This window comes from Pocillopora damicornis, chromosome 2 (genome assembly GCF_964200805.1).
Source record: "Pocillopora damicornis chromosome 2, jaPocDami1.2, whole genome shotgun sequence".
NCBI lineage: Eukaryota > Metazoa > Cnidaria > Anthozoa > Scleractinia > Pocilloporidae > Pocillopora > Pocillopora damicornis.
In genome coordinates, this window is record NC_142671.1 from 35,810,724 (window position 1) to 35,833,140 (window position 22,417).

Sequence of the window (22,417 nt, forward strand, 5' to 3'; positions counted from 1 at the left end):
TCTCTTCGCTGCATTTAAACTCCGTGCCTAAAAACCATGCAAGTGGGCCGAGGTCCTTCATTTTAAATTTATTACTCAAAGCGCCTTTTACCCGCTCTAGCAATGGTAAATTTGTTGCGGAAATAATTAGATCGTCGACCCAAACAATTATAATAACACGACCTTCTGTCTCGGAATTGTGAGTGTAAACACAGGAATCTGCGGCTGATTGAACAAATTTTTCTTCGCACAAATAATTATGAAGCATGTTGTTCCAGTTTCGGCCACTCTGCTTAAGACCGTATAAGGACTTTTTCAATCTACAAACTAATTTTTCGCCATTTTCTCCGACTTCTTCAAAACCTTTTGGTTGTTGCATAAAAACTTCGCATTCACCGATTGGTGCATTAAGATAGGCTGATCTTACATCCATTTGATGAATGATCATGCCTGTTTGCACGGCTTGCTGCATAAGTAGTCGAACTGAACTCATCCGTGCGGTTGGAGCAAAGGTTTCGTGGTAGTCAATTCCAGCAGTTTGCGAATAACCCTTTGCTACATATCGAGCTTTGTGGGTCTCCCCACTGTCCGGGCCAACCTTTACTGCAAACACCCAGCGGCCACCGACAATTTTTCTACCCGCAGGTGGCGTGACCAATTCGAAAGTGTCATTGTCTCGAATTGCAGTCATTTCGTCGCTCATGGCCTTTTGCCATTTCAACCCCTCGATAGAGTTTATGGCTTCTTCGTAACTTGTCGGGATGTTTGAAACTCTATAACAGTAATCTACTGTGACGTTAATATCATCGTCTGAGTCAGTGTCTAAAACATAGTCTTCTAAGTGTTGGGGTTTGTTACGGGTTCGTGGGGGGTAGCGTTTGTCATTTTCACCGTTATCAGATTGCTCACCGGGGCTCTGGCTCTCTGTCTCAGTTGAGTTACTAGTCACTTCATCATGTTCCCCCTCTGTCAGTTTCGTCGGGTCAACAGCTGGTCGTAGAGCGTCCTCATCAAAATGTGGCGAGTTGTCAGTTCGGAAAAATTTGACACATCTTACCCGCTCAATTTTGTTTGATTCCGGGAAATACACTAGGTAAGATGGACTTTCCTTGTCATAGCCTACAAAGATACCTTTCTTGCTACGCGCTTCTAGCTTCTTTGCATTTTGAACATAAGCATAGCAAGTGGAGCCAAAAACTTGCATGTGGCTAATATCCGGTCTGTTGCCTACAAGCGCTTCGTAGGGAGTTTTGCCTAATCTCGCGTTGAAACATCGATTTCTGATATGGGCGGAAGTCATTAGCGCGTATGTCCAAAATTGTTTTGGCAATTTTGATTCTAACAAAAGGCATCTGGCCATTTCAAAGAGACTGCGCCATGCCCGTTCCGCCGATCCATTTTGATGCGGTGAGTAGGGGCAGGATGTCTCGTGTTTTATGGTGTTTTCGCGCAATAATGATCGGAACGCTTTGTTCGAAAATTCGCCTCCGTTGTTGCTCCTAATGCGCTTTATCTTACCATACGGGGCTGTGTCAGCCAGGAATTTCTTTGTGGCCTCTACTGTGTCACTTTTCTGCTTAAGAAAATAAACCATAATGATTCCAGTATAGTCATCCACGAAACATAATGTATACTTGAAACCATCTCTGGCCTCCGGACTGATTGGACCAGCCAGATCACAGTGGACAAAATTTAATGCTGCTTTAGCTCTTTCATCGGGTTTCCGGTTCCGAAATTGACACATTTTACCTTGCGTGCAAACCGCACACTCGCATATTTTGTCATCCTTGATTCTCATGCCGTCAACAACATTAGATAATTTTCGTAAATCCTGAAAATTACAATGGCCCATAATTTTATGCCACTCCATCAAAGAGCTTGCATTGTTGTGGGAGGATGAAATGCTATTCAAATAGTACAACCGTCCCTTTTGCTCGATCTCGAACTTTGTGCCATCCGGTGCTTTGAAATATTTTTCTTTCCTGTTAAGATTTATGCTCGCCCCTCTTTCTACCGCCGCGGAAACAGAAAAAATATTCTGAGTGTAGGACGGGATATACAGAGCGTTGTTAAGGATAACATCATGCAAATTACCGTTAATGTCATATAACTTAACCTTAGCTTCTCCCCTCCCCAAAACTACGTTAGCCTTACTTCCATCGGCGAGCTCAACAACATGATCCTTTGCTTTAAAGTCTAAGTCAAACTTTAAAAACTTAGATTCCTCAGTTACTATATGACTAGTAGCTCCCGAATCGAAAAGTAAACTATTTTGCTGTTTCTTACCTAGACCACTTTGGTCTTTAACGGTGAAAGTAAAATAATGTTCAACGGAGTCCATGTTCTGTGATATTTCCCTCGTTCTTTGGGGTTCCGCGGCTGTTTTCGCTGCATCGGTCTTCCGTACTCGGCACTCTTTAGTGTTGTGGGACTTGGTCCGGCATTGTTGGCACCATTTATCCACTACTTTATGGGAGTAACAGTTTACAGTTTTGTGCCCCTTTTTGCCACATTTATAACAGTTGCCTTGGAACTTCGCTGGGAGCGCCTTGGACGCGTTAGCCAGCATAACACCGTCGTTTTCACTACGGCAACATCGCTCGTTTTCCTCATGGCTTCGAAGGGCTGTCTTAAACTCAGCAAAGGTCATTTGCTTTTCTCTCTGCATAACTACAGTAGCAAAAGCCCTGTAGCTGCTAGGAAGACCTTTTAGTGCCATAGCTACCAGTAAGCTATCGCTGATCACCTCCCCCGCTGCCTTCAGAGCAGTTGCCGCGGTCTCCGCCCTAATAATGTAGTCCGTGGTGGTCTCTCCGTCATTCATATGAAGCGAAGTCAGCTCTGTGTAGAGGGCAATGATTCTGGGCTTTCCTTTCCCTTGGTAGTGCTCTCGCAACACGTGCAAAGCTTTCCTCCCATCGTTGTTGGCTTCCCTTATGACGAGGGACAAGCTTCTGTCGTCCAAACACTGAACAAGTTCGGCGAAGGCATGCGCTTTCTTTTCAGCACTGGGGGCTGTCGTTTCGCTTTCTGGGGGAACGACCACATTGTACAGCTTCTGAAGGCGCATGTATCCCAAAAACTTTACCTCCCATAGCTCGTATTTACTGTCATCCCCGTCAAACAGGAGTGTTCTCCTGGGCCCATAACCTGTTAGGTTCCAAGAGTTCGATGTCGCCATAGTAGTTACACAAAATGGCACATCAACCAATGCTAGGAGTAACAACTGATTTATTTCTCACAGTGAATCACATCATATACAGGTTTTCAGATAGGCGTAATTAGAACGGAACGATAATCATTTCAGGCATTCACTACAAAGGAAATCAAGTGTTAAGTAACTTAAGTGTGGGTGCTCGGAATATCCGGGCATGTATTCTAACAATTCCTTCGCCTTAGTGAGAACATATTTTTCGCCTAATGGGTGGCACGAATTGGGAGGTCTCGAACGGCTTGTCATGGGTTTTGATGTCAAAGATGGAATCTTCAGCGAATTTTTCCCCTTTAAACACTGTGGTATCCACTTTTTTATAGTGGATAAATTTCAAATCGCTACTTCAAATCTCTGACTGGCATACCGTGCACATAAGTTGATCAAGTATTAACCGAACATGGAGCCATTTTCAAAACGCCCGCGGTTTTTGTTTGATTCAGACCTAGTTATGTATATATGCCCGATGATACCGCCAGAGATCGTTGGACTGTGGGCGAAAACAAAATTAACTGTTCCCACGATTGGAAGGAAACGACGATTTAATACCAAAATTTAAAAGGCATAGCGTGGACAAGGCCTCACAGTTATAACACAAAAACGGCTTATACTATTTTGCGAAACGAAACGAAACGAAACGAAACGAAACGAAATCGGGTCAGATGAAATAAAACAAAAGGAATAATGCAGATTTATTGTTTTTTTAGAGGGCGCGGTAACGAATCTTGCAATCTGATTGGTTCTTTACCCGGTCAGTATTTTCCTATCTCTGCCCACGGGCCACGGTAACGCTTTCGTGAGTCGCCGAGTACATCCCAACTTTCATTGTCATTTTTCATAAATATACCTCGTTTTCCGGCTGGGCAGTATTTTTAAGCAAACACGTCGGTCACTACCTCAAGCCGATAATAACTTATGAATCCTCTCTTTTCTCTCTATCAAATCACTTTGGTTGACAGAAAAATATTGGTTTCAGAATGAATTTGTATAAACAATAGTGTCATTACGTTGGTTGACAAGCGGCCTAAAAACCGTCTGCAATTAATTTTAATCGTTCACAAAAAGTACCCAGAAAGTCGAAACGTGAGGTATTTGGTTACAGTTAAACTGAACGATGGAACTTTCATTCATTTAATATCTGAATTTTCTCGAGCAATTTGTTCATAGTAAAAAAAAAAAGGGAGCGAAGTTTTAATTTAAGTTCTACAACAAATATACGCTCCTGGTGAGTCTTTCCAATTCCGTTCATTTGTACCTTAAATTGCACAACAGAAATTGAAGGAATTGAGAAAAGGCTGCATTAAATTCCCTTGTGTCTCGTTAGAGTGTGCCGTTCGAATTTAGTTTTTGTGAAGGAAAGATCAGAGTTAAACACGCCATTATAGCAAACAAACGAGCAAACTCTCACAACTTCAAAATAAAAAGATTGAATTTACTCACAATTGATTTCCTCGCCGTTTACTTAATGAACAGAGGTAAATCTTCGTACATGAATGAATCGTCGATGAGAGTGAATAATACTTTCCGTTAGATCATTAACTAATTTTGAAGAAAACATTGTCGTGACAGTCCTTGCCAAACTAGTTCTGTTGGTTTTCAAATGTTCCTTCGCTTTTCTTTTTCTTGCGCGCTCTCTAATTGACAGGTGTCAGATTGTGACAGATACTTGTAAAAATAATGTTTCAAAGTTTGTTTGGAAGCCTTTTAAATCACCTTTATCGTTACGGAAATGAAAATGTTTCGCTGAGGCATCTCTCTTACATTTGCATCACCTCTATTTTAACTACCATTTACCTACTCAAAAATTTTTCAGTTTATGGAAGATCTTGCTGTATTTACGGCCATAAATCATTCGGGTTCTTTCGGAAAGAATTCGTCAAGTTTAAAAGCAATAAATATATGTTATTTACCGGCTAAGGGTCGGTCCGTATGGTGAAAAACTGTGACCTCGGTCTTGAAAATGCTGCCCTCGGCCTACGGCCTCGGGCAGTATTTTCAAGACCTCGGTCACAGTTTTTCACCATACGGACCTCCCAGCCGGCAAATAACATATATATATTTTCTAATAAGGTTAAGATAACTTTCACAATGATTTTGGAGTAATCGTTCATTAGCAAGAAGGATTTTTATTCATTTCGCAAAACAGCAATTTTAGGAGAGTTACTATTTTGCGAAATGGACTATTTTCACCCTGCGGTGACAACGTGACCTCTTTCATGTCGCGAAAATACATTTAAACATTACAAATTAGTATATCAACGAACATTTTGGCCTCCTCTTATTTCTTAAACCGTATTAAAATATATTTCGCAAAATAGTAATTTTAGGAGAGTTACTATTTTGCGAAATGGACCATTTTCACCCCTGCGGTGACAACGTGACCTCTTTCATGTCACGAGAATACATCTAAACATTACAAATTAGTATATCAACGAAGATTTTGGCCTCCTCTTATTTCTTAAACCGTATTAAAATGTATTTCGCAAAATAGTAATTTTAGGAGAGTTACTATTTTGCGAAATGGACTATTTTCACCCCGCGGTGACAACGTGACCTCTTTCACGTCACAAAATACATTTAAACATTACAAATTAGTATATCAACGAACATTTTGGCCTCCTCTTATTTCTTAAACCGTATTAAAATGTATTTCGCAACATAGTAATTTTAGGAGAGTTACTATTTTGCGAAATGGACTATTTTCACCCTGCGGTGACAACGTGACCTCTTTCATGTCACAAAAATACATTTAAACATTACAAATTAGTATATCACCGAACATTTTGGTCTCCTGTTATTTCTTAAACCGTATCAAAATATATTTCGCAAAATAGTAATTTTAGGAGAGTTGCTATTTTGCGAAATTTACTATTTTTACCCCTGCGGTGACAACGTGACCTTTTTCATGTCACAAAAATACATTTAAACATTGCAAATTAGTATATCACCGAACATCTTGGCCGCCTCTTATTTCTTAAACCGTTTCAAAATTAATTTCGCAAAATAGTAATTTTAGGAGATTTACTATTTTGCGAAATGGACTATTTTTACCCCTCAATAACTTTCTTTTCGGGTCACAAAAATACGCTTAAACATTTCATTATAGTATATTCTCGAAGGGTTCGGTCACCTCCTCTTTCTCTATCCAGATATAATTAATTTCTCAAAGTAGTAATGTCTGAAAAATTACTGTTTTGCGGAATAGCTAAGCTATTTTCACTCAGCGGTAACGATGTTGTTATTCTCGTGTCATACAATAGGTTTTCGGTAAGTTTCAATTTAAAGCACTATCAAATCTCAAAAGGTCTAAGCTATCTTCACCTATATAAACGTCTTCTAAGTTTATTTCGTGAGGCAGTAATTTTGGAAGAATTACTGTTTTGCAAAATGGACCATAGATGATTTAAATGCCGCCTGAGAAAACTGACTCGTGACAGATGGGGTTTACAGGTCTCACCTTTCCTTGTACGTAAGTGTTTTAATTAGCTGTGATCTGTACTTCTTCACTGCCAAGCAACAAGGCGGTGTTTTCCTTTCCTCAGCTTCAAATGATTAAGTAAGAGCCAATTAATAACTTCATCTCAATAAACATGCAACAAGAGGTTTGGGCTAACAGGTTCATTTAATCAAAATCGACAACTGTGTAGTACCGTATTGCGTGACGCCGAAACCAAGTCAAGAGAGCCCCGCTGAAGGCCCAAACCGAGGTTGTGTCCAATTAATGACATGGGAGGGAGCGGAAAGTAAGAGGTAAAAGCTGTTTTTACTAGCGACGGAGCTATTCTAGGGGGAAGTTGGCATGTTCTCCTGGGAGATTTGAAAGACTCCATTTCGTGCGTTTTGAAGGGTGTGCACTGTTTCGGTGCAAAACCAACATGACAGTTTTCCAGTGGCGGCTAAACACGTTTAGACTCTCCGTCTCGTATAGAGAACAGAAGCATATCCATGCCGAAATAGTCGTCCAGCAGTTTTATAATCACAAGTAATACAGTCACTTTGCTTCAAAATTTTTAATAAAAATAATATACATGGAAAAGTTACGCGCTTCTGATTACACCCCCGTCGCACACCTCTTCCTTACGAGCAAGAGATCGTGTTTCGCATTTGCGCAAGTTCCACGTGCTCTAAGAAGTTTGCTTTGTGCTCGCTTTGTGTGCTGCTAAATCAGGCAAGATTATGGCTTTTAAATTTCCTGTTCTTAAGCCCAAGACCATCGACTGTTCAGGTCTTCCAGTTCATGATTTCAAGTGTTTGACAAACAAGGAAATCATTGGTAAGGGCGCTTATGGTGCTGTGTTCTTTGCTAACTGGCAGACTGTTCCTGATGCGGGTGGGAAATCGGCCGCTGCGGAGAAAGTCGTCGTTAAGAAATTGCTCGGCGAGGACATATTGGATAAGGAAACGTTTCTAAAGGAAGCAAGAATCATTCAAGAGTTGAAACATCCAAACATTGTGCAGTTCAAGGGAATCTGCAACAATCCCTTCGCCCTTATTCTCGAGTTCCCGGCCGCCGAGTGTAAATAATCCATTTCGCAAAATAAACATTTTTCGGAATTACTACATTCAATTAGTTTAGAAATTACTACATTAAAGAGGAGGTGACCAAGATCTTTGAGAATATACTATAATGTAATGTTTAAATGTATTTTCGTGACATGAAAGAGGTCACGCAAAATAGCAACTCTCCTAAAATTACTATTTTGCGAAATATATTTTAGTACGGTTTAAGAAATGAGAGGAGGCCAAAATGTTCGGTGATATACTAATTTGTAATGTTTAAATGTATTTTCGTGACGTGAAAGAGGTCACGTTGTCACCGCAGGGTGAAAATAGTCCATTTCGCAAAATAGTAACTCTCCTAAAATTACTATTTTGCGAAATACATTTTAATACGGTTTAAGAAATAAGAAGAGGCCAAAATCTTCGTTGATATACTAATTTTTAATGTTTAAATGTATTTTTTTATGACATAAAAGAGGTTACGTTAGTCACCGCTGGGTAAAAATTGTCCATTTCGCAAAATAGTAACTCTCCTAAAATTACTATTTTGCGAAATACATTTTAATACGGTTTAAGAAATAAGAGGAGGCCAAAATCTTCGTTGATATATTAATTTGTAATGTTTAAATGTATTTTCGCGACATGAAAGAGGTCACGTTGTCACCGCAGGGTGAAAAATTCCATTTCGCAAAATAGTAACGCTCCTAAAATTACTATTTTGCGAAATGAATAAAAATCCTTCTTGTTAATGAACGATTACTCCAAATTCCTTGTGAAAGTTTTCTTTACCTTGTTAGAAATTATATCTGCATTTTTCTTTTAGTTTTGTTCTATCTCACCTGATTTCGTTTCGTTTCGTTTCGTTTCGTTTCGCAAAATAGTATAAGCCCACAAAAACAACAGGAAGTGTCAAGGCAGCTTTTAAGTTGCGTCGACTGGTTCTCACAGGAAAATGTCACCTTTTTAATTTATTCTGAAGGTGTAAAAAGCTTTGACGGAAATGCAGTTCATCGCGACTCTTTTCATCACTGCTATTATTGTTCCCTCATTAGTATAAAAAAAGGCAATGATGATTCGCGATAAGAGGTCTTTAGGTCTTCAGGTCTTAAGGTCTTCAGGAGTGTATCCCAGAACTGATCAGCCTTGGTCGTAAACTAACCTTCTACTTAAGATGCCTCCAAAAGATAAGCGCAGTAATGAAGCGAAACTGTGGTACATTAAAGTGAATTCGGGAGCCGCGTATTTATACAGAGGAGGAAAATGAGTGGAAAATTTCTTAAACATAATCGGAGCCGAATCATACCAAGACTCATCAGGTTCTGTTGCTGAAGAATCTGGAGCATCACCTCCCAAGAAGAAACTCAAGGTGATTTAAAGTATACAGTATACATTTATTGCTGACATTGGACTCTAAATTCCCATTCAATCCAGGTTATGGCTAAATTACTGATGTATCAATTCACTGTAAGCCTAAAATCTATCAACAATTCTTCTTTCAGCTCGAATTCACTCCAATAAATTCACGGGGCGCGTATCGGTTTGGATCTGTGAACCCACGGTATTTTAATAGGTTTGCAAGTGACGACTCATTTAAGAAAATTGTGACCAAAACGGCCGACGAACTCGCTAACGGGATCAAAAAGAGTTTGGAGGAACTTGAAGTGGATCATGACCCTTCCCATGCAGAACAACGGCCGCATACAAACGTTGAGCTTTCTCAGTCTTTAACTCCTCTCTTCTGTGACGTTACTTCACAATCAAGCAAGCGATCGGGACACAATAGGGAGGAAGGAAGTTATAGGAAAAGTATACAGAAGAGGTGCAACGAATGTCAACTAGATAGTAAGTAAGATTTAGTAATAACAGGCATGTTATCAAATGTTACCTGCTTTGGATCGAGAAAGAATAATAAGTGAAGCATTTGTATCAAGAATTTCTGGCTACCTGATAGACTGCAAACCATGCAATCCTGATTTTCATTGTAAGCTCAATAGAGTTAACTGATGAATGTGGTCAAAATAGGATGCATATAGCTTTTTTATGTGAGACTTACATGCGGTTGAAAAATCTGCAACCGCTTACCATTCACAAAAAGGCCTGTAAAATCAATATCATACCAGAGTAATACCATGCACATCATCAGATTAAAATAGGGTAAAGTCTTAAATTTTTCGCTCGAAGGTTTACATAGACAGGTATTTGTTCTTTGAGTTATTTTTCCTTTTTTTTTTTTTTTTAAGTGTTGATGTTGCCATTTTTGTTGGATTATTGCTATCATTATCTTTATTAATATTATTATCATCATTATTTATTATTACTCTTATTATTGTTATCTTTGATACAACCACTATCATTATTATTATTATTATTATTATTATTATCATTAGTGGAAGTGGTAGCATCGTTGTAACATAATGATCAATAGTATTATCATTGTCGTTCTTTTTTTATTTCCAGATAAGGCACATTTAATTTCCATCGACAATTTAATCCTCCCTCCAAAGAAAAGACAGATAAGAGAAGTAGACACCGCCTTCCTTGAGCAGTTGATTAAAAACATGAGTGAGCAACCCTCTGGGAATTATGAAGCGCTGTTTGTCTTGGCAAAAGGAATTACCAAGAAAGACCAGTTTGAGTTGGAAAAGATAAATGAATATAAATATGAAGTTCTCGGTGGAACTCATGTTGTCTTGGCTACGAAACATCTTCGTGAGAAATTTCCTCACGACGCCAACTACAGCGGAAGGGTGGCCAGGATATATGTTGGGCTCAATGATGAAGAAGCCTTGTGGTTAGGAGCCATGCACAATCAAACTGGGGCATTTCGTCACGAGCTCACGTACAGGAATGAAGTAAGGTCAAAATTTGTCTATTGTGAAATGTGCCAAATGTTGAAAACAATTCTTAGTTTGTTTTTTGAATTTTTAGATTTTTTTTTTCAAATTACTATAATTATTATCAATCATTATAAATATATAATTTGAATTTCTCGCTCTGACGAAGGGCTAACGCTTGATACATCAGCTTGGAACTCTTTACGGTGACCAATTTACGTTATCAACTCAGTTGATAATACCAATAGCCTTGTCATACTCTCCTTTCGACGTATCACCGTAGTTTCTTAAGAAATTAACCCCTTTAATTATAAGTTTAGTCTGTTCTGTTTATATCTTTGCTTTCAAAATTTTGTATGTGAATTCATGAGTACATTTAAAAAATCATTCCAGTTTCTTTGCCAGCTGTTTGGCAATCAGATGCTGCTTTTTTCCAAGTTAATTTTCAGTTGAATTGGGAACTTTATGTAGTTTGGATTATTAACAAATGTGTCACTAAAAATGTTTTCCATTCCAATATTCAAGGTTGAGATTTGTCGCACCCAATTATTCCTGCCAGCGGAAGACTATTCAGGTGATCCACCAACCCCTCCTGAAGCGTGGAGAGAGAAGTGTTCGAGTCTGCTTAAAAAATCGGTAAGATTGTGAAAATATATACTTGTTACTTTCACAAGTAATCCACCGACTTGCAGGTGTTATTAGTTGACACTTAAATTTCCTCTCAGTGAATGCAGAGCAGGCAGCAAACTCTTAATAAAAGCATACGAGCGTGTTTCCTTGTATATGATCAGTAGCACAGTTCTGATGTACAAAAGCGTAACATTGGGGTAAAATTGAAAAATTTATTTAAGAACCAATTCTTATTAGAATTAAGTCAGAAAGTGAAGGAAATTGGTTCCTATCTTGAAATTATGTCATTTCAGTCGATTCGGACGCATTTCAAGCAAATTTTCTATTACCCATGATGCAATGCGGCCACGCCCTTTTTTTTTTTTTTTTTTTTTTAATGCATAAATACCGTGTTTCAAGGAAAATGTTTTTTTCTCGCCACATCTGAATCCTAGAAACTCTAGAATCCTTAATCTTTGCATTTAATTTCACGGCCTTGTGCTTGCGAACAAAAACAGCACTTGACTGCATGCTTGAAACATGCGGTATGTACTTAGGAAGTTTCCCGCTCATTTCCTCACCTGATGTAATATTTTACTTCTTAATAAGGAAATATAAAACAGTCCTTATTGATTAAGTAGACTTTGGGATGATTTGGAAGTAAAGAAAGCCGTCAAAATGACAAGAGCGTCGCGCTTGTTTTTGCTATAAATTCGATCGCGTATCTTCCTGAGGATCAAAATTGTAGACCTAATGTTTCGGATGAACTTAAATGCTAATATTTTCGTCGGCTTTTAACGGATTCGATCGAGTATGGTACCAAAATTTAGCTTGTCATTTGAGCATTTTGTTTATGCTCCAGTGCACTTGTCGCAAACAATACGATTAGGAAATTCATTGACTGGTACTATCGCGCGGCAGATCACAGCGCTTGCCAGCTGTTTCGGACGCAGAAAAAAATTCATATCTCGACAACGTTTCAACAAAAACACAAAAAAACGAAAAGAAATTGAAAATAAACTTATGAGCATTGCATTTTGAGGTTAAATTGTTCTGTAACTCAGGAATTATGACTCGCAAAATGAATTTAAAATTATCTGTCTCTCCTAAGCTTTAAAGCGTGATGCGTCAAGTGGTGAACACTTTCGTTGATTTTAAGAAAGATTTAGCTGAAATTTTCAGGATTTTGGTTGCCACTTTGCTTAAAAAGGAACTATTTTCATTATCTGTTAAGTCTTACGGTTATATACGAGGCTTCAGTGTGCAAAAACAGGAAAACAGTGAATAGTGAAGCCGACGCATGTTACGCGTGACGCCATGTTTTTGTCGCTAACTTTACAATTCGGCTCCAATTCAATATTTTCAGAGATCCTTTATTCTGTTTAGTCCAAAACCATTTTTAACACATGTGTAACAATTGTGGGAAGTCTCAAGCAGATCTGATCATTGTGCGCCGAGAAATTCTTAAAAGATTCAAGCAAATCCGTGATTTTTCAATTTGTACGTGACAAGCGTGCTACTGATCATATACAACTCAAACCCATCAAGCTAGTTCACCATGAGGGAAATCTACATGTACGTTTGAGATGCATCAAAGAATGTTGAGCGTGATGGTTAAGGAAAAGTGTTGTGTTAAGTCGCCAAGACAATTTCTCTAATGATTGTAGATATATGAAAATCACATACGTGCACTGCGGTGAAGAAACGAATATAAGAGATCCTCGCAGCTATGAACACTGCTGAACTAGTAGTTGAAATAAGGCCTGCCCGTACGGGATTTGAACCCATGACCTCTGCGAGATATTGCTATGACTGTTGATGCAAACTAATCTGACATTAATGTGTGTTGCCTTGTAGAAAAGAAATCTAAGTGAGATCTTTACCATGGCACAACTGTCAGGAGAGGGTTGGACTCACTTTAGGAATTTAAACGATTTGCATGAAAATGCCCAATTAAAAGGACAGAAAGCTAAAGCCTCGGACATAGTTAAGAAAGGGAAACCTGTGCTCAGGCAGTGGCAGTTAAAACCCCTCTGCAAGTTGTCCGTAAAAGACCAAACGTTTCTTCTAAAAAAGGTGAGATATGTGCAACATTGTCCTTTAAATCATTGTCAAGTGTATCCTGTCTTCAAATTTGTATGAGATGATTTATTAATTCAATTGTTCAATTTTCTTATCGTCATGATCATCACGATCATCATCAGGAGTGTATCTACCTGGATTTTTCTTTTCTCTTTTGAGCCCTGTGGTTGAGGAGAGGTTTCATACTTTCAGAAAAATAGTGAACATTTGAAAGCTGATTATCTCCGCATGTTTTTATTCATCGTTTTTAGGTGGCAACTTGCGAGTTAAGCTTGGAAGAAATGAAATTTGCTGCCTCCGAAGTAAAATCTCTAAGACCTGTTCAGGAGGCCATCGTTAAATTCTTCAAGGTCAGCACGTGGGAAGAGGCTATTGAAGAATTTAAAAGCGCCGTATCATCTGAAAAGTTGTTGCAGTTTGCTGTAAGTTGACATGTAATAGTACGTACCTCAGTGACTCAGTGACTTATTTGACTGACAATTTTTCTGTTTACTCTGTAATTAAATTATGTCATATTGCCCTTCTGTGGCGATTTCCCTTTTGAAGTTAAATATTTCAACTTCCCCATAAAATTTCCTTCATTTCTAGATGTTATGAATTCCATCGCCTGAGGAAAAAAACCTTCGTTTCGATAATTCAGTTTTAGAATCCATGCATGGAGCAAATCCTCGTTGATATACTGAGTTATTCGTTCACTATCTGAAGGGAAAAGACTTTGAACAGACTCACGAATTCCAAAAATACTTGCAACGTTTAAAAAGAATACGAACAGAAGAGGTCATTGAGACGGCCGACCTCATAGAGGGAAAAATGGGAGCATTTGGGCTCGTAGTATTTAGCAACAGCCTGTTAGACGTACAACAAAGCGATCTGGCAAAGTTGCCACATTACGAGGGAGCGTTTTTAACCATAGGTGAAGCAGGGGAGCAGTGCGAGGTAAGATAAAAATCTCGGTGAGACTCTCCCGCTACCGTTCGACTATCGAGTGACTTGGAAAGAAATGAATTAAGTGACGAGGCATTGTTATTTTAATTGCCCTTGTTAGCATAAGACGTTATGTTTCTTGTCGCCTTCTGTTGTTTTAATTTTCCGAAAAGTTTCATTTTAACCGGGAAATGTTATAAGATAAGTTAAATGAACTTAATATGAACATTTACTTCATTTTTTATGATAAAAAATCATGTTACGTTCCAGTTAGGCTGAGAACGGCACGGAAAAATCGCCTTTAACGAATACATGCAGGATTTTACTACAATCCTAATCAAATCCTGTTTTTTGTGGATAACTTTTAGTTGTTTGCATTTACTTATTACGACTCATATTTTTCTCTTCACATAATGCTGATGATGTAATTAGTACTGTTTCCCGCATTAATTTCTGTAAGCTTACATCCTTTAACATTGTTTTATTTACAATGGTTGAAGGTGTAAAAAATCTTAAAGAAAAAATGCTAAAAGAGGGCGCTACTCTGGCACAGCATGGCTACTTTTACGTCTAAAATAAACCTCCAACTACAGCACAAGGTAAGATACTTCTAGAATTAAACAACTGTATGGTGGCCCATTGTTATCATAGCATAATAAAAAAATAAAAGTAAAATTAAAAAAAAATAAAAGTAAAAGCAATCCAGAAAAAAAAATTGAATTTAAAATAAAACATTAAAGAAAACAGGAGCTACTGAAGAAATTCAATAAAAAAAAGTAAAGGAAGATTAAAAATTAAAAAATACATAAAAGTTAAAATTAAAGTGAAAAATAATTTAAAAAATAAATAAGATAAAAACCTTTAGTACAAATGCAAAATAATTTTAAGTTTACTATGATAACGCTGGGCCGAAAGGAACATCACGATATTTGTTTCCATAATGAAATGTTCGAAAGCAGCCCATTGTTATCATAGCCTGCGACACGTAAGGTCAGTGGACAACCTAGTTCCCAGCTTCCTCTCTCTTTCTCTTCTCTCAAAATGGCGGTCCGCATTCGTTGCTCAGAGTGGGAGAGTGACGAGCAACTGAAGAGCGACCTTGAGCGCTATGTGTTAGGAAACTATTCCAGGCAGGAGATACTGGATTTTGCTAGTCGGGACTTCCCTGAGTATGCCTGGAGTCTGCCTACACTTAGCAGAAGATTACGTTTTTTCGGCATCAAATACGTTAGGTACGAAACCAACGTTGAAGATGTAAAGAAGGCAATCGAAGAGGAAATGGAGGGTCCAGGGCAGTATCTAGGGTATCGAGCAATGCAGAGAAAAATACGAGAGCAACATAAATTGGCTGTCCCTCGCAATCTGGTCCATGATGTTATGGGTATGGTGGACCCCGAAGGACTGACTAGGCGAGGGAATGTTGGTCAAAAAAAACGACAAAGAGGAGCTACTGGAACGTTCACATCATTGGTAAGTTCTCCCACCTTTTTGTGGCAGGTGCCCAAGTATGTAAAATTCATTGAAGCATTTCCCCTGATCCCTTAGAGTAAGCCGTTGCAAAGTAGAGTAAATATATGGGATCAAATGGCATGTTCTGGCAACCTACCTCGAACCATCCAACTTATCTGCCTGTGCTTTTATCATGAATTTCAATCTAGTGTAACATGTTTTTAGACATCTGGAAAAGACATTTTAAAGGCAACGCAAGTAACTGGGGTATCTGTGTGCTAAAAGCTCTCATTATCTTGCTTGTCCTTTTAAAGATTGCCAAACAAAATCCATATCAGGACATTCTGGTGATAATATATGTTGATCTCAACTTGCTTATGCATGCCTGCCTATAGGTACAAATACTTGACTGATGGTCCAGGTCTTTTTGATTATCCAAAACATGGTGGATTTGGACACAAGCAAACCTGCTTCCCTTCCCCATTTCTTTTCGTCTTTCAGTTTGGTGAGTTCCCATAAATTTTCTGGACTTCCCTAATCCGATCAGCCAAGGATCCCCCTTCTGTAATAGGCTTATGGTCATAGTGTCATGTCATAGTAGTTATTTTATTATGTTGTCTTGTATACAGGGACCTAATCACACTCATTCTGGGGATGGCCACGACAAGCTAATGGGTTTCATGAATAGCACTTTTCCTTTAGCTGTTTACGGCTTGCAAGATGCCTTTAGTGGATACATTTTGTATCTGAAATTATGGACCACAAACTCTGACCCTAAGCTTATTGGTCGTTGGTACATGGATCATCTGTACAAAACAAAAGGTAACATTGGTCCTGTATGCAAAATATATACAATGGCAATTGCAGACTGATCATGATACAGTCAAAGCTGAACCATAGTTAACTAAGGTTAAGCTCTACATCCCGGGGAGGGGTACTCCCATACATAAAGCTTATAGGTATGTGCTGCTGTGAAGGGTAGGGTTTTTGAGCAGTTTAGTCTAGGATAGGGTATTAAAAATCAGAGCATTTTGGTCTGGAATAGGGTATCATTTACCGTATAAGCAACTTCCTGTGACAGAAATAAAGTTCCTGGAGACTAGCAAGTCTGGAATAGGGTGGTAATTTTACGCATCTAGTCTAGAAGAGAGTCGCAAAATTCAAACATGATCTAGTATAGGGTAAGGGTCTCAGAGTCCCAGCGACACACCCCTACCCAAAATATCCAGAGCCCCCCCTGGGCTCTACATACATGTACGATTTTTTAAGCTTTATTTATTTACTTATTTACTTATTTTATTATCTTTTTTTCATTCAAGTGATCAGTAAATATCTGAGGCTGGATAAAGGAACTGAGACAGGGCACATGGCTACTATTCACGCTTTTTTAAGGCAAGAGCAAGATGAGGAGGCACATACAGTTTTTTATGGCCCTTCAACAAATAACAAGGTAAGGCAGTTAACTAAACACTTTCCGACAATAAAACATCAGTTTGGTGCCCACTTAGGCTTTTCTGAATTTTGATGTAGATTTTAATGATGGTGATGAAAATGCAGGAATCTGTGCTTCACATTCCAAAAACCTTTTTTCTGACCTATACATTTAAGGGTAATAACTGATTGTTTACTTTTTGAATTGCATTATCAACACAGATTTGAACCATTTTTCACCGATAGAAAGATGGTGGCGAGACCTGCACAATAGATTTGAAAGATTTTTCAAGAGGCAGCTCACTATGTTACTGGAACAAGGCCACTATGATCCAAGTGATCAAACAGACAGGTATTAACTATGTTTTCAAATACATTACATGAACAGTACCAGTTCTATTTAATTCATTTTACATACCTTATTACATGAATATTTCGTGACACGTTAATTTCGTGACTTTGAGGTTCAAATATTTCGCAATTTTTTGGAAAATTTTGTGTTTTAAGTCACTTTATTATATGGTTGCGATAGTACGCGCGTTCTCATTGGTTAATTAGCGGTCCATACTTTCCTGGTAAACGCCCACGGGCATTACAGATTTTTCCCACCACCGTTTTCGTTTACAAAACCTAGCTAACTTTGTGACTTTCGCTGAAAGAAACTTCATTAAAAAAGCAAGAAATTTAACAAAACACGTATCTTGGTCTTCTTTAACTATGAGTTCTAAAGATTTCTTATCTGAATTTTATTATCCTGACAAAAAATGAAAACAATTTAGAAGTTCTCTCTATTTGGCGTGCTTTGCCCGTCTGAAGCCATATAATAAACAACTTAATAACCTTGTTTGCTCAAGCTTTACTGTAAAATTCCAGAGTTCGGGCTGAAATTTTCTATTTATGGACCTCGCCCAGAGGCTCGGTCCATAAAGCAAAAATTTTATCCCTCAGTCTGGAATTTTACAGCAAAGCCCTCACACGCAGTTATTAAGTAGTTATTAATTTTGAGTAATGCACCGCCCCTGGAATAAGGTATTTTTCCTTGACAAAGTTAATGTAACCAGCCATTGACGTGAATAAAAGGATAAAAATTTATACATTTCCACCAACCAAGTTGTGTGAATTAGTTTGAAAACCAAAAGTAACGTGAAGTCCACTATTGGCTTGCTTTTAGACTTGTAATGACCTCAGTGGTAATAAACTCATCCTTTTTATGATTATTTACATGAAGTTTCACTTAATTTTCACGTCATGTAATTTTCGCAACACTTATTTTTTGCATCTTTTTCATTTTGCGAAAAATCGCGAAATTTTCAAAATTAACATGTTGCAGAAGCTTCATGTAATAAGGTAACTGAAAACATGTGCAGTTAATTTCCAAGTGCTTATAATTTTGATGTTATACTGATTTCACCTCTCTTTATTAATTGACCTGACACATAGCCTGTGACTTGTAGTTAACACCTGCCACATTTAAATATCATGGATCTGCATTCTTACTATGCTGTCTTTGCATTTAAACAGGCACCTATTGGCATTCATTTTTATTCCTGTCATCCAGAAAGAAATGGATATCTTTAGGGAAACTGTGTGGAATTCACATAGAGTAAGGAGCCAAAAGGATGCTCAGATGCCTAAAGGGATACCATATCACCTGTACTCGTTCCCTGAGCAATACAATGCAAATGAGTGTGGTAAGGGTATTTTACTGAATATTTGTATGTTTTAGAATAATATTTGCAGACTGCACAACAAAGCATGTCTTAGAGAGCCAAGTGTTGCATTTCTGAAGAAATCTTAAAATTTAAAAATTGTTTTAAGAAAACATGATTTCCTGAGTTTAACAGATGTCTAGAACTTTCCAGGACCAGTGTTCTTTTTCCAGGACTTTCCAGTCCTGGCCAGTCCTTGAAAATAAGAAAATAAAATTCCAGGATTTTTCAGGTTTTCCAGGACCAGTACGAATCCTTTTTTAATTAATGACCCACCACTAAGTATCGATTCAATGAATTCAATGAGAAACAATGTGTAAAAAGCGGGGATGGTTAAATTAATTTATGGACAGCTTGAGAGATTAAATCATCAATATTATACTTCAATAGAGAGAGAGAGGCCAATACAGATATTTTCAGGGCAGACATGATGATCCACTCACTAACAAGTTATTAAGGGTTAATGTTCAAGTGCTCATCAAGTGCAATTTCCTGTATTGTATAGGTTTGCAAGTCACTTTAGAAGCACTGGATGAGGTTGCTTCATTATCAGGTGTCAAGTCAGTTGGAGATGACTACTTACCAAAAACTGTGAGAGAGAGCTGTGAACGAATTATTCCCAATATTGATGCGGTGAAGCCAGCCGAGGCAGCAGATGCCTATCTTTTCTTAAAGGAGAAGTACAAAGAGTCATCACCATCAGCATCATCATAAAAGTGCATTTTATTGTACCTTTTTTTCCTTATACCGGTAGTTCAAATGTGTAAAAAACATTGTCCAACAAATGGTCCAAGCACAAAGAACTACAGACTTAGTAACATTCATGGATGTTGTAAAAAATGCCAGTGATAAAAAAGATTTGTTATCTTAAATGAACTGTTCCATGCCGTGTTCTCCTCCCAATGGTCTGTGAGAAGCATGACGTAAGGTTTAAACTAACAACACAACACTTGAAAGGCAGTCACTGAGCTGCTATCTTGATAAAAGGTGGAACGTGAATTATGCTCCAGTAATCCATTCTCTTACTGACTTAGGTCCATCATCTTACAGTAGGCATTGCACTCATGTTCATTGAGAAAGCATGTGATGCCCACGGATTAATAATTTCCACAGCAGAAATAGTATTCTAAGCTGCTGGCATCCATGATATCATTTGTTGCTATTTCGGGATCATATAAACAGTAGCCAGATCCCTGTATATCAAGTAACATGAGTTGTTGGTTGGATGATTCATAGGTATAGTGAACCAGGCACTCTGCTTTGGCCAACAAATCTTTCAAATCTTTATCTGCATCTTCAGGCAGATCGGCCTTCTTGCCATTATTATTAATCAGTTTGGCAAAGAGGCCTGGAACAAATTCCTCAACTGTCGCAGGTTTCTCGTCTATTGTGGTGTAGTATACATGGTTGTACTGAAAACACTTTCCCATTTCTTGTGGTGCCTGTGACTGGAACTTCTTTGTTAAGTGCCTAGCTACCTCATGCAGTTGTACTTGCTTACGACAATGGCTCTCTATATTAGTTTTTAATTGAGTACTAATTACTTCTTTGGACTTCTCGTTGTACGTTTTGATAACCCAGCGATTTGAAATGTTTTGGCCCGCAGATTTGCCAGTTAGCTTGCAGTGGTAAGCATCACGGAATCCACCTGAGGAAAACTTCTCTGAATCTACTGTACACTCTACCTCCATTGCATCTGTCCATTCTTTGGAGGCAATGTCAAATTGTTCAAAGGTTAGGAGACACTTGTTTTTGGTGACTGGTTTGATGAGCTTCCCAGCATCCAGCAATGAGGCAATGGATACGGATGGAGGAAACTGGGTTGTCACTGAGAACCTTCCATAATCTGCTTTTGGTTTTGGCGCAGCTGCCTTTCTCGCTGGTGCTGATGATGCATAACTTGTTCTTTGGAATGAGGAGTTATCCGAGAAACCTTCATGTACATGTGTTGGGTCAGAGCTATTGGAGTCCTCCCCATAATCTTGGCCAACTACAAACCGCACCAGATACACCTACATGTTTGTCAAATAAAAATAACAAAACCGATCAGATTTCATTTGGGTTGGGCATCATATTTAACATATGAAATTCATGCTACTATCACTGTTAACTAGTTGGTAATGCTATTATAACAATATAAAATGTGAAAATTCTTATCATCAAGGCCCCAAAACTGCCAAACATCAGTGACCTTTACCTTCCTGTTGGCAATTTTTTTACATTTAAGCTAAAGAGTTTATGTACCCGGTATTCGCTGTCTAAATAAATGCATTTCAAAGGTAATATTACAGTTTCAACAAACTTGAAGTAACATGAGGAGGACTGAGGGTAGTGACAGTGTCATAACTGACATTTTTCAAAACTTAAGCCAAGGAGAGTTTGTTCAGACCTCTCATTCAAACTCTTCAAGAATTTGAATCCTGTGTGAAGAACAGAAAACCTGATGTCAACCTAACTTATATATGTTGTTTTTTTTTTACATGGTGACAAGTCAATATATCATGCCCTCTTCCCAAAAGAAACATATAGAGATACAGTCAACTCTCATTACAACAGACACCCTCGGGACATTGTTTAGTGTCCGTGATAGTGAGAGTCAGTAATACCAGGAGTCATTCCTAGTCCAATCTCTTTTGGAGGGGATCTGAATTTTGTCCCTAAGAGACTGGTCATCATTTAGAGGGGGGGGGGGGGGGGGCTGGTACAAATAGGGGGTGGGTCATCGATTTTTATGCAGGGAAAAAAGGGGGGCCATATAAATTTATGCAAGTATTCAATGGTTCTGGGAGGAGGGCTACTCAGTTCAGAATGTGAAAAAAGTTACTGAATAATGCATTTAATAAGTACCAATAGACAGTTATATGTGTTGGTGTACTAAAAGTGTGTGTGTACGTGCGATTGTATATCTATCGGGGGGGGAGGTCAGAAAAAAATGTGCTTCATGAAGTGGGGGGGTCAGGAAAAATGAAACATGGCATACCTAATTTTGCACCAGCCCTCCCCCCCCCTCTAAATAATGACCGGTCCCTAATAGTTGAGAGGCCTTGTCAGGCGCGAATATAGTCGGACATTGGTCCTTTAATACAGTTTACCTCTAGTTTTACCCGAGAATATTTTTGCGCCATTGTTTATTTACGTAAGCTTAAATGCTTCGTACGCGAACTCACCTTGTCCTTTCTATGAGGGATTTGTTCCATGCTGGTACAAGAGTGTCCCTTGTTTGTGACAAGAACATCACATAGGCTTGCTGGCAAACTGTAATGGTCAGCGAGAGCCTTCTTCAAGTTTGCTAGCGTAAGATCCTCGTATGGAAACGCCACAAACTCTCTTGGTTGGACTGGCCTAAACGTTTGTTTGTTGTCTGGCTCAGATGCTAAACGTTGCACGATTAACTCGTGCGGAGCGGAACCAGATTTCTTGCTTTTGCCTTTTCCGCGAGGGTCCGGTCGCTTCCTCTTCGCCTTCATTTCATCTTGCAAACGGTTCCACGTTTGTTGTCGTCTATTCATCTCGATAAAAGGACTTTTTACTGTAGTTTGAACGAGAAAAGTGCAAGCCACAACCCACACGTGCACGAGTTACCAATCAGGAAATGCGAGCAGCCCTTCTGAAAGTAGTCCACTGACCTTACGTGTCGCAGGCTATGATAACAATGGGCTGCTTTCGAACATTTCATTTTGGAAACAAAT

The 22,417-nt window shown here is 38.6% G+C and overlaps 3 protein-coding genes and 1 pseudogene across 4 annotated transcripts in view; 2 read left to right on the forward strand and 2 right to left on the reverse strand.

Moving 5' to 3' along the window:
• The window catches only part of LOC149051070 (uncharacterized), a 63,236-nt pseudogene that overhangs the window by 37,654 nt on the left and 3,165 nt on the right, over positions 1 to 22,417 (reverse strand). The window lies entirely within an intron of this gene.
• On the forward strand, positions 8,741 to 14,567 carry LOC113675349 (uncharacterized). The gene is made up of 8 exons (XM_089197827.1): positions 8,741 to 9,056; positions 9,190 to 9,532; positions 10,148 to 10,542; positions 11,050 to 11,160; positions 12,991 to 13,209; positions 13,467 to 13,637; positions 13,921 to 14,151; positions 14,508 to 14,567. The coding sequence occupies exons 3-8, from the start codon at positions 10,249 to 10,251 to the stop codon at positions 14,565 to 14,567; spliced, it is 1,086 nt and encodes a 361-aa protein (XP_089053953.1). The 5' UTR covers positions 8,741 to 9,056; positions 9,190 to 9,532; positions 10,148 to 10,248.
• LOC149051081 (uncharacterized) lies at positions 14,161 to 19,619 on the forward strand. The gene is made up of 6 exons (XM_089197500.1): positions 14,161 to 15,609; positions 16,218 to 16,410; positions 16,908 to 17,046; positions 17,270 to 17,371; positions 18,541 to 18,710; positions 19,234 to 19,619. Exons 1-6 carry the CDS (start codon positions 15,181 to 15,183, stop codon positions 19,440 to 19,442), a joined length of 1,242 nt encoding a protein of 413 aa, XP_089053626.1. The 5' UTR covers positions 14,161 to 15,180; the 3' UTR covers positions 19,443 to 19,619.
• Positions 19,434 to 22,399, reverse strand: LOC149051082 (uncharacterized). The gene is made up of 2 exons (XM_089197490.1): positions 21,896 to 22,399; positions 19,434 to 20,740 (listed from the first exon to the last, which is right to left on the reverse strand). The coding sequence occupies exons 1-2, from the start codon at positions 22,235 to 22,237 to the stop codon at positions 19,826 to 19,828; spliced, it is 1,257 nt and encodes a 418-aa protein (XP_089053616.1). The 5' UTR covers positions 22,238 to 22,399; the 3' UTR covers positions 19,434 to 19,825.